At 62.0% G+C, this 12724-nt stretch overlaps 1 protein-coding gene across 1 annotated transcript in view; it reads left to right on the top strand.

The window, feature by feature from the left end:
- The first annotated feature begins 6031 nt into the window (after positions 1-6031).
- Positions 6032-12724, top strand: part of LMX1B (LIM homeobox transcription factor 1 beta) — a 118749-nt gene continuing 112056 nt past the window's right edge. Inside the window, exons 1-2 of the mRNA XM_029062057.2 lie at positions 6032-6226; positions 7422-7608. Coding sequence (XP_028917890.1) covers positions 6088-6226; positions 7422-7608 — 326 coding nt within the window. The 5' untranslated portion in view covers positions 6032-6087. The remainder of the gene's footprint in view (positions 6227-7421; positions 7609-12724) is intronic.

Here is a 12724-nt window from a genome sequence, read left to right on the forward strand (position 1 = left end):
GACACTCACTGTTCTGACAGCTCCCCCGGGCCAGACTGGAACCGGGATAACGACTCCGCTTGGTCCCCGGGACCTGCAGCGGAAACCCGACTCTGCCGCTCCGAACTAGGGCGGAGAGGAAAGGCCAGATTGCCTTCGTTCTGGCCTGGATCAGAGATGGATGTGGGATCCCTGCTTCCTCTCTGAGCCCCGGGCCGGGCCGTATCCCCAACTTCCCGGCGCCTGGAGCTGGAGCCGAGGCTTCGCCAGGGCTGAGGATTTCGGGGGACCCTGTATGTAGGGCGTGGGGGGAAATCCCTCGTTGGTGGAAGCGGGCAGCCGAGCGCCGATTCCGGGGAGAGCAGGGTTCAGGGCATCTATCGAGAAGCAGCATGGCCTAGTGGCAGGATCACAGGCTTGGGAGACAGAGGTTGTGGGTTCTAAATCCGGCTCCTCCACTTGTTTGCTGTGTGACTTGGGGCAAGTCACTTAGCTTCTCTGTGCCTCAGTTACCTCATCTGTAAAATGGGGATTGAGACTGTGAGCCCCATGTGGGACAGGGATCGCGTTCAACCTGATTGCCTTGTATCTACCCCAGCGCTTAGAATAATAATGTTGGTATTTGTTGGTATTTGTTAAGCGCTTACTATGTGCCGAGCACTGTTCTAAGCGCTGGGGTAGACACAAGGGAATCAGGTTGTCCCACGTGGGGCTCACAGTCTTAATCCCCATTTTACAGATGAGGGAACTGAGGCACAGAGAAGTTAAGTGACTTGCCCACAGTCACAGAGCTGACAAGTGGCAGAGCTGGGATTCGAACTCATGAGCCCTGACTCCAAAGCCCGTGCTCTTTCCACTGCGCCACGCTGCTTCTCAGTTCTTGGCACATAGTAAGCGCTTAACAAATACAATAATTACTATTATTATTATCATTACTATTATTTTTCTTCCTCTCCAGCCATAACCCCGCCCGGCGTGGGGCCCAGCTAAGTCCATCGTTATCTGTCCACGGGGAGGATTCCCTCCCTTCCCTAGGGCCGAGCCGCCGGAGCCTGCGGAGTGGCCCCCTGGAAACCCACGGGTGTCTTTCCCAGGGAGACTCCTACACTCACAACCACGGCCCTCGGGCCTCGAGCACCCTCGGGCCCTCATTCGGGGCTGGGGAGCAGAGGCTCAGGGGACTCGCATGGGGGAAAGATTGTTCCCCTGTGGTCCTCCTTTTCGAAGCGCACATGCGGCTCCCGAGGCCTCTCCGGCCTTACCCAGGGTCTCTGTCCCGAGCTGGCTCGGGTCGGCGCTGGGAAACCGGGGCTGGGACGGTGGGCTCCCCGGGGATTTTCTCTGGACCCCGCCAGCCCGCGAGGGACCGGTTTACAACGAGGACCCTCCCAGAACCTCTTCGCCGAGTCCCCTCTCTCAGAAAACGGGGAGTCCCCAGGGAGAGTGTCTGGAGAGCCGGGCTCCCTCCGAGTTCTCCCATCGGGATCTTGGCGCAAAATATGTGCTCCTCGCTTATCAAAGGGACTGCTGGCTGCCGAGGTTAAACCCAGGGGAGAAAGGAAGAGGGAAGGGAAAAGGGAAAGGCAGGGACCGATTCAGTCCAAGAGGTTGAAAAATCCTCCTCCTTGGGAAGATGGGGCGTGGGGAGAATATGGGTGTTTTGGGAAGGGCTACAAATATTTGAGTGTGCTATGTAAGTGTGTGTGTGACTCTGGGAAGTGTGTGTGTTAGTGTTTGTGTGTTTGTGCGCGCTGGCTGGGCGTGCACATGTATGCGTGCGACTCCAAGAGAGTCCGTGTGTGCTTGTGTAATTCTGCGAGAGCGTGAGGGCGGAAATATGCATGTGGCTCGGCTCAATTGTCTAAGTGCTTATGACTTCGGGAATGCGTGGGTATATGTGTGTGTTTGAGATTCTGGGAATTAAGGATGCGCGTGACTTCGGGTGAGAATGTCTGTGTCTAGGACTATGACAGTGCGTGCGGTGGTGTGAATGCACGTGGGGAAATGTGTGTGACTTCGGGAGAATGTGATTCCCGGAGTGGGCAAGTCTGCCTTCAGCAGTCTGTATTAGTACCTTGGTGTTTGTGACCCTCGTGCGTGTGCAGGGCTGCCTTCGGCAGTTGGCCTTCGTGATTATGTGTTGGTGATCCCTGTGCGTGTGTACATGGCTGCCTTCAGCAGTGTGTATTTTTACCCATGTGTTTGTGACTCCCGTGTGTGTAAATGGCTGCTTTCGGCAGAATGTATTCTTACCTATGTGTTTGTGACTCCCGTGTGCGCACCTGACTGCCTTCGGGACTGGTACATAGTCACACCTATGTGTCTGTGATCCAAGCGTGTGTGCAAGTCTGCTTTCAGCAGTATCTATTCAATCAATCCATCGGTCGTATTTATCGAGCGCCTATTATGTGCAGAACATTGTACTAAGCTCTTGGGAGAGTGCAACAGAACAAAGTTGGTAGAGATGTTTTCTGTCCACTTTTGTGTGATCGCCGAGGGCGTGTGAAATGTATGACTCGGGGAATGCATCTGTAAAAATCTGGGTACGAGTCGGTGGGATGAAGGGAAACAAGGTGGGAGGGGATGTGTGCCGGTGGCTCACACTCCCAGGCCGAGGAACCATTACACGTTCCGTCCTCCACGAGGGGTGCGTGGAAGAGGACCTGCTTAAGCACCGGAGTGGGTACAAAACGGACTGGTGCCCTCCTCCACGCGTGGAGAGATGCCCTCCCGATCGCCTCCGACCCCCCTCCCTCTCTGTCTCCCTCCCAGCCGCCGGACAGCGGAATCCCTGCGTGGGTCCGCTAGACCTCCGCGTCCCGCGTGGAATCGGCGCCCGGGGGACGGGAGGGAGGATCCCCGGCCCAGCCAGGCGGGCTCTGTGCAGGACGCTCCCGGGGCCGGTAGAGGGCGGCGTCCACACGACCCAGCGGCCCCACGCTCCGTGACCGCCCCCCAATCTTGGCCCACGCGTGTTCGCGGCGGCTCCGGGCCCCCGTCCCGATCCTCATCGCTTCCCCGCAGGCCCCCGCGTCTGCTCCCGAGCGCTCTCTCTCTCCAGTTGCGATTCTGCCTTTTCCACGGGGGCGGGGCTGGACCTAAAGTAGGGGGGGCTGCGGCTGAATCTCTAGGCGTGGGGACCCCCCCCCATGTGCCTCGGTGTGCCTATTTACCCCCTCCGTCCCTGCTTGGAGCCGAGAGTTGCCAGGTCAGGCGGGGGGTTGGCGACGCCCTCCCACTCCCCCGACCCGCTAGACAATGATAATAATAATAATAGTGGCATTTGTTAAACGCTTACTATGTGCAAAGCACTGTTCTAAGCGCTGGGGAGGACCCAAAGTGATCAGGTTGTCTCATGTGGGGCTCACAGTCAATCCCCATTTTCCAGACGAGGTCACTGAGGCACAGAGAAGTTAAGTGACTTGCCCACAGTCACACAGCTGACAAGCGGATGAACGGGGATTTGAACCCCTGACCTCTGACTCCCCAGCCCGGGCTCTTTTTACTGAGCCGTAGGTGTGAGGAGAGAGCGCTGGAGACCCTCGGGGAGGGCTCCTTCCTCAACCGACCTCTCCTTTCCCCGTCCCATGTCCCCCTCCATCCCCGCTCCTCTCCGGCAGGGCACACGGGGCATGGGGCACGGGGCGAAAGCTCGCTCCGTTGGCCCGGGACCGGTCTGTCCTGTCCCCGGCTGGGCTCCCGGCCCGGAGGGGAGACCCGTCCGAGGAAGGGACCAGGCGGCTCCAGTTTCCCCAGGTCGAATTCCCAGTCGGGATGGATGGGGTGCAGAGCTCTTCCGACCGGCCGCGCAACACCCCCCTTTCCCCTCCCAAACGCCCGGCCTGACCCCCGGGACAATGAGCCCGTTATTGGGCGGGGATGGTCTCTATCTGTTGCCGAATTGTACATTCCAAGCGCTTAGTACAGTGCTCTGCACATAGTAAGCGCTTAATCAATACTATTGAATGAATGACAAGGCCTGCCGGTTTAACCCCCGAGCAGCCGACGCCGGCTAATAATAATGTTGGTATTTGTTAAGCGCCTTACTATGTGCCAAGCACTGTTCTAAGCGCGGGGGTAGATACAAGGTAATCAGATTGTATCACGTAGGGCTCACAGTCTTCATCCCTATTTTACAGATGAGGTCACTAAGGCACAGGGAATAATGATGATGGTATTTGTTAAGGGTTTACTATGTGCCAAGCACTGTTCTGAGCGCCGGGGTAGATGCAAGGTAATCAGATTGTCCCACGTAGGGCTCACCGTCTTCATCCCCAGTTGACAGATGAGGTCACTGAGGCACAGAGAATAATGGTGATGGTATTTGTTAAGCGCTTTCTATGTGCCAAGCACTGTTCTAAGCGCTGGGGGGGATGCATGGTGATCAGGTTGTCCCACGTGGGGCTCACCGTCTTCATCCCCGTTTGACAGATGAGGTCACTGAGGCCCAGAGAAGTTAAGCGACTTGCCCGAGGTCACCCAGCTGACCAGCGGCGGAGGGGGGATTAGAACCCATGACCTCTTACTCCTTTCACTGAGCCACGCTAATCCTCCCTGGGGATCTCGGAGCCCCTGCCCTGTCCGGTTCCGTCTCCCTCCGGTTCCCAGAGTCTGACCCGGCCCGAGGGGCCTCCCAGGGGAGCGGCGTTGACCACCTACCTGCCCTTCGTGGGGTCCCGGGTCATCGTCCCCGGCTGGCTCTCGTCTGGGTCTCTCCTGGCCCGGCCAGGCTCGGTTCGGTTCGGCTGGGCCCGGCCCGGCCCGGCTGGGCCCGGCCTTGGATACTTACTGCCTGCGCTCCGTTACCTTTTCCCTGAGAATTTGGACCCTTTAAACCCGCTTTCCCGTGCGGGGGCGGGGTCAGGGCAGAACGGGAACAGGGAAAGCGTTCCTAAAAAAAAAAAAAATCAAACAAAACAAAATAAAGCCAATCCAACTTTTGGGCTAGAGGTGGGGGTTGCTCCCCATTTTCCTTCGAGCTCTCCACCTCTGGACTGGGGGTGGGGGGGGGGTCCCGCCCCCACCCGGGGTGGGATGGGGGGGGACCCTGGGGCGGTGCCGGCCGCGCTTGGGGGTCGGGGGACTCCACCGGGGGGTGGGGAGGGGTGGCTACTGCACTATTTGACGTGGAGGAGACGGCTCACCCCGGCGCAGGGATACGGGAAGCACCAATGGAGTTCAAATGTCAGGAAGTTTGAAGAGGGAATATCCGTCCGCCGCCAGCCCCAGCCTCTAAACGGAGAGGCTCCTCGGACGCACCATGGCACAGTAAAGGGGACAGCGCGCCCGGGAGCTCGCACCCTGCGCCGCACGCTCGCCCGCTCGCCCGGGACCGGCTGCGGCTCGGCCCGGCCCCCCTCCCCTCCACCCCCTCCCCCTCCCCTCCATCCCCTCCCCCTCCCCTCCTTTCCAGCACACAGGGGGCCCCCCTCACCCGCCGCTCCTCTTCGCCCATCTCATCCTCCTCTTCTTCATCCTCGTCCCCTCCTCCTTCCCCTCCTCCTCCTCTCCTTCTGACTCCTTTCCCCTTCCTCCCCCCTCCCCTTTCCCGTCCCCCCCCCTCCCCTCCCCCTGCCGCCGCAGCAGCCCGGGCTTCTTTGCTGACAAGCAGGTGACAGAGGAGCCGGGAGAGTGTGTGTGTCTGTGGGTGGGTGGGTGTGTGATATTTGCGTGTCTGTGTGGGTGGGTGGGTGTGTGATATTTGCGTGTCTGTGTGGGTGGGTGGGTGGGTGATATTTGTGTGTCTGTGTGTGTGTCCGTGTGTGCGCGCCTTACCCACTCTCCCGTCTCCCGAAGTCACCCGGAGGGGATCAGCCCAAGCCCCAGGACGCAACTGTCCCCGCCGTCCCGGGACCCAAGACGTCCCCCCTCCCCGCCCCCTGCCCTGCCCCCCACCCCCCGCTCCCCGACTGCCCATCCTCCTCCTCCTCCTCCTCCTCCTCCTCCTCCAGTCGGAGAGGGCGAGGCGGCGTCCGGCCGGAGCCCCGCGGGGTCCGCGTCTCTTCGGCGCTTTGGGGAGCGAGGAGGGGCCCCCCGCTGTCTGTCCGTCCCCCCACCCCCAGCCCGGCCCCGCAGCGGGCCCCGCAGCGAGCCCCGCGGCCGCGCCCCATGGATATAGCAACAGGTCCCGAGGCGCTGGAGCGGTGCTTCTCCCGGGGGCCGGCCGACTGCGCCAAGATGCTGGACGGGATCAAGATGGAAGAGCACGCCCTGCGCCCGGGGCCCGCCGCCCTGGGGGTGCTGCTGGGTGAGTGGGGGCGAGGGAGGCCTTCTTGGGGGTGCTGTTGGGCGAGTGGGAGGCGGGGGGCCTTCCTGAGGGTGCTGCTACTTGAGTGGGGGGCCTTCCTGGGGTTGTTGCTACTTGAGTGGGGGGTGGGGGACCGTCCTGGGGGTGCTGCTACTTGAGTGGGGGGTGGGAGACCGCCCTGGGGGTGCTGCCACTTGAGTGGGGGGGGGGGGTGACCGTCCTGGAGGTGCTGCTGGGTGAGTGGGGAGTGGGGGGCCCGCCCTGGGGGTGCTGCTGGGTGAGTGGGGGGCGGGGGACCTTCCTGGGGGTACTGCTACTTGAGTGGGGGGTGGGGAGCTCGTCCTGGGGATGATGCTGGGCGAGTGGGGGGCGGGGGGCCTTCCTGAGGGTGCTGCTACTTGAGTGGGAGGGTGGGGGGCCCGGCCTGGGGATGATGCTGGGCGAGTGGGGGCCGGGGGGGCCTTCCGGGGGGGCCTTCCTGAGGGTGCTGCTACTTGAGTGGGAGGGTGGGGGGCCCGGCCTGGGGATGATGCTGGGTGAGTGGGGGGCGGTGGCCGCCCTAGGGGTGCTGCTGGGTGAGTGGGGGGCGGGAGGCCGCGGGGGCGGGAGGCAAGGAGGGACCCAGACCCTGGCCCCTCGAACCCCGGCCGCTCGAACCCCGGGGCCTCGAAGCCCAGCCGCTCGAACCCCGGGCCTCGGCCCCGCCGCGCTTGCTTGCGTCCTCGTCCCTTTTTGGTTTCTGTCCCTCGCCCGGCGCCGGTCCTCCCAGTCTCTCCCCAAAGCGGGGCCTTGGCCTGTCTCCCAGGGACTTTCCCGCTACCTCTCCGAGAACCCCACGGGACGGCCTCGCACCTCGGTCCCTCCCTCCGTCCATCCGTCCCTCCGTCCGTCGGTCCGTCCGGGCGGTCCGTGGCTGTCCTCGCAGGACGCGCGGACCTCCCTTCGTCCGGTTCGGGTTTTCGCCTCTCCGCCAACCTCCCCGTGCCCATCGCAGGGCGTGGAAGGGTCAGGTCGGGGGAAGGGTGACCCGAGGGGGCACCTCCTGCCCCGTCTCCCGCCCCCATCCTCCTCTCTAGGTGGGTCAACCCCGGGCCCCCGCCACTCGGGACGGAGAGGCTCGGGAGTCCCCGAGGGTCGCCTCCCTGCCTCCCCGGCCGGGCCCGTGCTAAGAGGCCGCCCTTGTCGCCGTCCCCAGGCGCGGACTGTCCACCCCCGGCCGTGTGCGAGGGCTGCCAGCGGCCCATCTCGGATCGCTTCCTGCTGCGGGTGAACGAGGCGTCCTGGCACGAGGAGTGTTTGCAGTGCGCAGCGTGTCAGCAAGCCCTCACCACCAGCTGCTACTTCCGGGATCGGAAACTCTACTGCAAACAGGACTACCAACAGTAAGCACCTCTCCTCCTCCTCCTCCTCCTCTTCCTCCTTTCCCCGTGCTCCTCTTCCCCATCTTCCCGCCACCCGGCCCCAGCTGCAACCACGGTGCCCTTCCCGGGGCCCAGCAGCTAAAGATGCCAAGGACGCCAGAGCCGGGATGTGTAATGTGGGCCCAGAGACAAACTCACACACACACACACACACACACACACATCTGCCCAGGACACACGGACCCGAATCCCAGAGATACACGTAAAACACAGATAGGACACGGACACACAAAGATGGCGAAACGCGCATTGCCACATTCGAGGCGAGTTTCCGGATATAGAAAATCCAGAGACCGATGGACACAGACTCATTTACAGACAAGCACAGGGCCGACATAAAGGACCACAGGATAAACGCAGAGAGACAAGACTGAGAGAAATGCAAGACACGCATACACACGGGTCACGCAGGCAGGCCGCACATACACACGTACAGTCAAGACGCAGAACACAGGCCGCACGTTAGACACTCGCCCAGGAATCACACACAAACACGCACACACGCACTCACTCCCCTCCACACACACACTCAAGCACACACCGTCTCCCGCCTAGTTCTTTCAATAATATTTATTGAGCGCTTACTATGTGCAGAGCACTGTACTAAGCGCTTGGAATGAACAAGTCGGCAACAGATAGAGACAGTCCCTGCCGTTTGACGGGCTTACAGTCTAGTTCTTTCCCAAGCCACCCTCAACTACTCCTCCTCCACCACGAGTCCACTCCCGTGGACAGCGTGGGAGGCGTCGGGGCCTTGGTGCTCGCCTGTTCCCCGGAACACCGGGTCTCCCACCGGGGTCCAGAGGCTAGGTCAGGGGTGTTCTGGGCGCGCTCCCCGGACGAGCTTTCGGGGCCAGGCCCGGGCCATACTGAGAGGACCCAGATCAGGGATGGAGGCAGGCCTCGCTGGGTAGGAGTTGTCGTCGCCGGGTCGATGCCGGCCCGGCCCACCTGCCCCCGCTGGGCAGCCGGGGGAGCCTGGAGCCCGAGTGTCCGGCCGCCGGGGGAGCGGCGAGGTTGGAGCCCGGGCCCCGGCCGCCTCTGCCCTTTGCCCTCTGGCCGCCTCTCTCCGGGAGCTGGTCGAGGCCGGAGTCTCAAAGTCTCGTCTGGTTTGGGTTTGAGCAGCCAGGGTCGAGTGGGAGGCCGGCTACCTCTCCCCTCCCAGCCCAGGGCCCCCTCCCCCCGGGCCTGGCCGTGGTCTGGGGCCGGATACAAAGGCAGAGGCCCGGCGGGCCCTTTGTCCGGCGGCGGCGGCGGCGGCCGCGCCCCGCTGCGCTCCCGTACCCGCGGCAGGCTCCACCGGGACGAGGCCTGCTGCTTTTTTCCGCCGGGAGCCAAGAGGCGGGGGTGGGGAGGAGAAGCCGGGGCGGGGGTCGAGGGAGCGAGCGGGCGGTACGGGCCTGGAAGCTGCAGGATCCGGGTTGGGATTTCCGTTTCGTTTTCTCTCTCAGACCCGGCACGCAGGGTTTGGAGAAAGCAAGGAAGGGGCTGGCACCCAGCCCACCTGGGGCGGGGACCCTCGTGGGGGAGGAGGGAAGTTGGTCTGTGCCCACTTCCCCCCCTCCCCCGGGGTCCGCCGCGGGAGGGCATGTTCTTTTCTTCAACGATTCGCCCCCTCGGGTCCGCGTCCCCGGAGGCTGGAGGGGAGAGCCCTGGGCCCCACGCTACGTCTCTTGGGCAGGTTTCACCAGTCTCTAAGACTCCCGGGTCGCCCCAGGCTCTCCCTCGGTGCGCGTGCGCGCATACACACACACACACACACACACACACACACACACACACACACACACCCCACACACACTCTACCCACAACACACGCATGTAGAGGCATACGGTACACAGTGCATGCATATTTCACGGTAATCACAATGCACACACAAATTGGATACATACGCAGAGTGCGCAAACATGTGTACGTAATACATATGCACGCACACGGCTATACACAAGTAATACATAGCGCAAGTATCCGTGTCTGTAGTGCAGAGACATACAGAGTGACCCACAAAAAGCGCCCATCGAGACAAGCGTACAGTGCACTCCCCCGTAGTGTAAGCGCTTAGGCGGTGCGTACTTCCTCTGAGCTGGGTCAGCTGGCCAGAGTCGGGGGATGGGGTTAGGATGGACCGGGCCGGTTCGGGTTTGACTTTCCTCGGGGGGGGGGGGGGAGCGCGGATATTGCGCGGGGCGGGGCCGGTTCTGATTCTTCTCGGTTCCTGGACCCTGGAGGACGGGGCCCTATGCCCGTGTCCGCTATGAGCGAGCCCAGGGCACAGCCGTGGCCAAGGCCCCGCCAATCCCACCCCAGACGTTCTCGGGTCTGGGTTTGAGTCTCCCCTCCCTTTCGATCAGGCCCGAGCCTGGAAGGGAGGGCAGGGGTAGGGATCTTGCGGAGCCGAGTGCGGGGAGCCGAATACGGCCCGGCCCCAGGGAGCTAGGAATCCAAAAGAAATCCCGAGCCCCGATCTGGCGGAAAGGGCAGAGCCAGCACAGGCCGAGTGAGGGCGAGGCCGACCCCGGATCCCGACGGACGGGGGCAGGAAGAGTTTGTTTCTTTGCCCTGGGCAAGCTTGTGGAGAGGCTGAGGGTACAGTCCCTGGTCTTGTCGGCTCCCGTCGGGTCCAGGAGAAACTGATCCCCGGGGGTCGGGAGTGTAGGTCGTTGTCAGTGAACCGGGAGCAGGACCTGGCCCCCGGCCCTCAGTCCTGAAACCAAGTCCGGGGTCCCTCCTGTCCCCCCCTCGGCTCTGGTCCAGCCCCACCGTCTCACTCCGCTTCTATTATTTGACGAAGCGGAGGAGGCGAAGGGAGACCAAACCCGACACGGCGACGGACACTGGAGGCGAAGGCTGCCGTGGCCCAAGAGGAAGGACGGGCCACAGAGCAGCGTCCGGACCTGCCTGGGCTCCGGACGACTGTGTCGGTTTTCCGTGGCGGAACGGGGAGTGCTCCCCTTCGTCCCCAAATTCATCGGGCCGAGAGTTAAGGCCTCGGTGGAGGCCATGCGGTCAGTGGAGGAGGGGCGTGAGCCCAGATCCGACGAGGCGCCGGCATCGCCCAGGCCTCCCCACCCCCTGTTTCTCCGCCCGCGCCGCCCGGGAGTCGAGGCGCCGAACGGGTTCTTTGTGTCCTCCGCGCCGGTGTGAGCACAGTCAATTTCGTCGTCCCCACCGGTGGCACCCGCTATTTTCAGGGAACCTCGGGGTGGGCAGATCCCGTCCGGTGCAGGCAGCGTTTGCCCGGTCTACCGGTGCATGTCCAGCCTGGCATCCCGGCGGGGGTCTGTCGAGGATAAGAATTATGGCATTTGTTAAGCGCTTACTATGTGCCAAGCACTGTTCTAAGCGCTGGGTCCGCTGAGTGCTTGTGTGTGTGTGCGGGACGGGAGCTGGGGGTGGGGGGGAGGATCGTCGAGGTGTAACACGGTCCCTGACCCTGTCCCAGGAGACGACTGCCCCGCCTGTAGATTTCGGGCCCCGGAGGAGGCTCGGGCCTGGTTAGGGGCGACTTCCCGGGCCCTCCCGGCCCTTCCAGGACTGGGGAGGGGGGTAAGATTGCCCCCCCCCTTTAAGACCGTTAGTCTTCCCGCTAAGGCGGGCCAAGGTCCGGGCTATCTCCCTCTCTGTCCGGCCCGTCTCCCCCGGCCCCGTCACACCCGCTGTCAGCAGCCGTGTCCCTTGATCCTTTCTTCCCGGGGCCTTTTTCAGCCTCTCCGAGCTCTGTGTCTCCGGCGCTGAGGGAGGGTGGATATTTCCCGACATTTGCAGTCGCCTTCGGTCTAGGCAGGGGCACGCTGCCGGTCGACAACCGAGCCTGGGCCCCACCGGTGGAGCGGGGTGAGGCTCCCGGTGTGTATACACACTCGCACACACACACATATATTCATAAATATGTGTGTGTGTGTCTGTGGGGTGGGGGGGAGGAGTTGGGACAGCCACGGGACAGGCCAGGGCATTCGGCCGCACTGGCCCCATCCCTCAGCGTCGCAGATTTCCTCCGGGCAAGAGAGAAATTGTCCTGCGGGGCCCGCTCGCCCTTGGGGACTGCGTAAGGGCCGGAGCGGGTTTAGTGTCTGGATCAGCGTCACCGACGAGGCCGGGGATTTTGCCCCGCGGTCCCCTCTCCTCCCTTTCGGTCCCGGAGAGGGGGCGGAGGCGCCTCGCTCCGGTCCAGCAGTCGAGCCCCCGCTCCATCCCGGACACGCGCGGCCGTGGGGCCCGTGGACCCTGGTTCTGGGGATCCCAAAATCTCGGCAGTTCCAAGCCCCATAAACTCAGCGAGTTGAGATTCTTCGTGTGGGAATAGTTGTGCCAGCGCCTAGGTCTCTCCGGGGACGTCAGTGTGTTACTTTTGTAGTTGAAATTTGTTTGTTTTTTAAAAAAACTACTGAAAATAATGCAGTATGAGGCTACCGAGCTGTGCCCGCGGGTCAGGTCGTCGGGAGCGTGTGATCCCGCCAGATAGGTCCGGTTGTCATGTGCGGGAGCGAACCGGGTTGGACCGGGAACAAACCTAAGAAACGGGCCTAGGGCTAGGAAGTGATGAGAAGAAGTTGTACCTTCTGCGAGGAATGGGCACCTCGGGCTGGTTGCATGCGGGGCTTTTCTCCTATAACGCCCCCATCCCCGTCACCCACTCCTAGAATCTGCCCGGCCGTCGGCTGGAGCCCCTGGCCGGCGAGCTGAAGTGGTGGACGGCCATCCCAGGGGCTGGCATCGTCGCGGGGTAATTGTGCCACTTACTGAGTTGCTGTTCCCTGTAGAAAATCTTTTCACGTGCCTCGGACGAAATTTCTCCCTGAGGTAGCCGGGAAAAAAGAGAAACGCATTTATGGATGGGGGGTCATTTTTTTTACCTCGGATTTTCCGGTGGTATTTTTAGCAAAATAAAAATATGAAATAAATAAATTTCGAAGCTCCAATTTTCGTTTGCGGATATATATATATTCATGATTCGAATCCCTATATATTTATCTATAGATATTTTTATATCCCTATATATATATATATATATATGTTTGTGTGTGTGTGTGTGTGTGTGTGTGTGTGTATGGGGACTAGAATCATGAATCTTTTCTA

This window comes from Ornithorhynchus anatinus, chromosome 4 (assembly GCF_004115215.2).
Source record: "Ornithorhynchus anatinus isolate Pmale09 chromosome 4, mOrnAna1.pri.v4, whole genome shotgun sequence".
Taxonomy (NCBI): Eukaryota; Metazoa; Chordata; class Mammalia; order Monotremata; family Ornithorhynchidae; genus Ornithorhynchus; species Ornithorhynchus anatinus.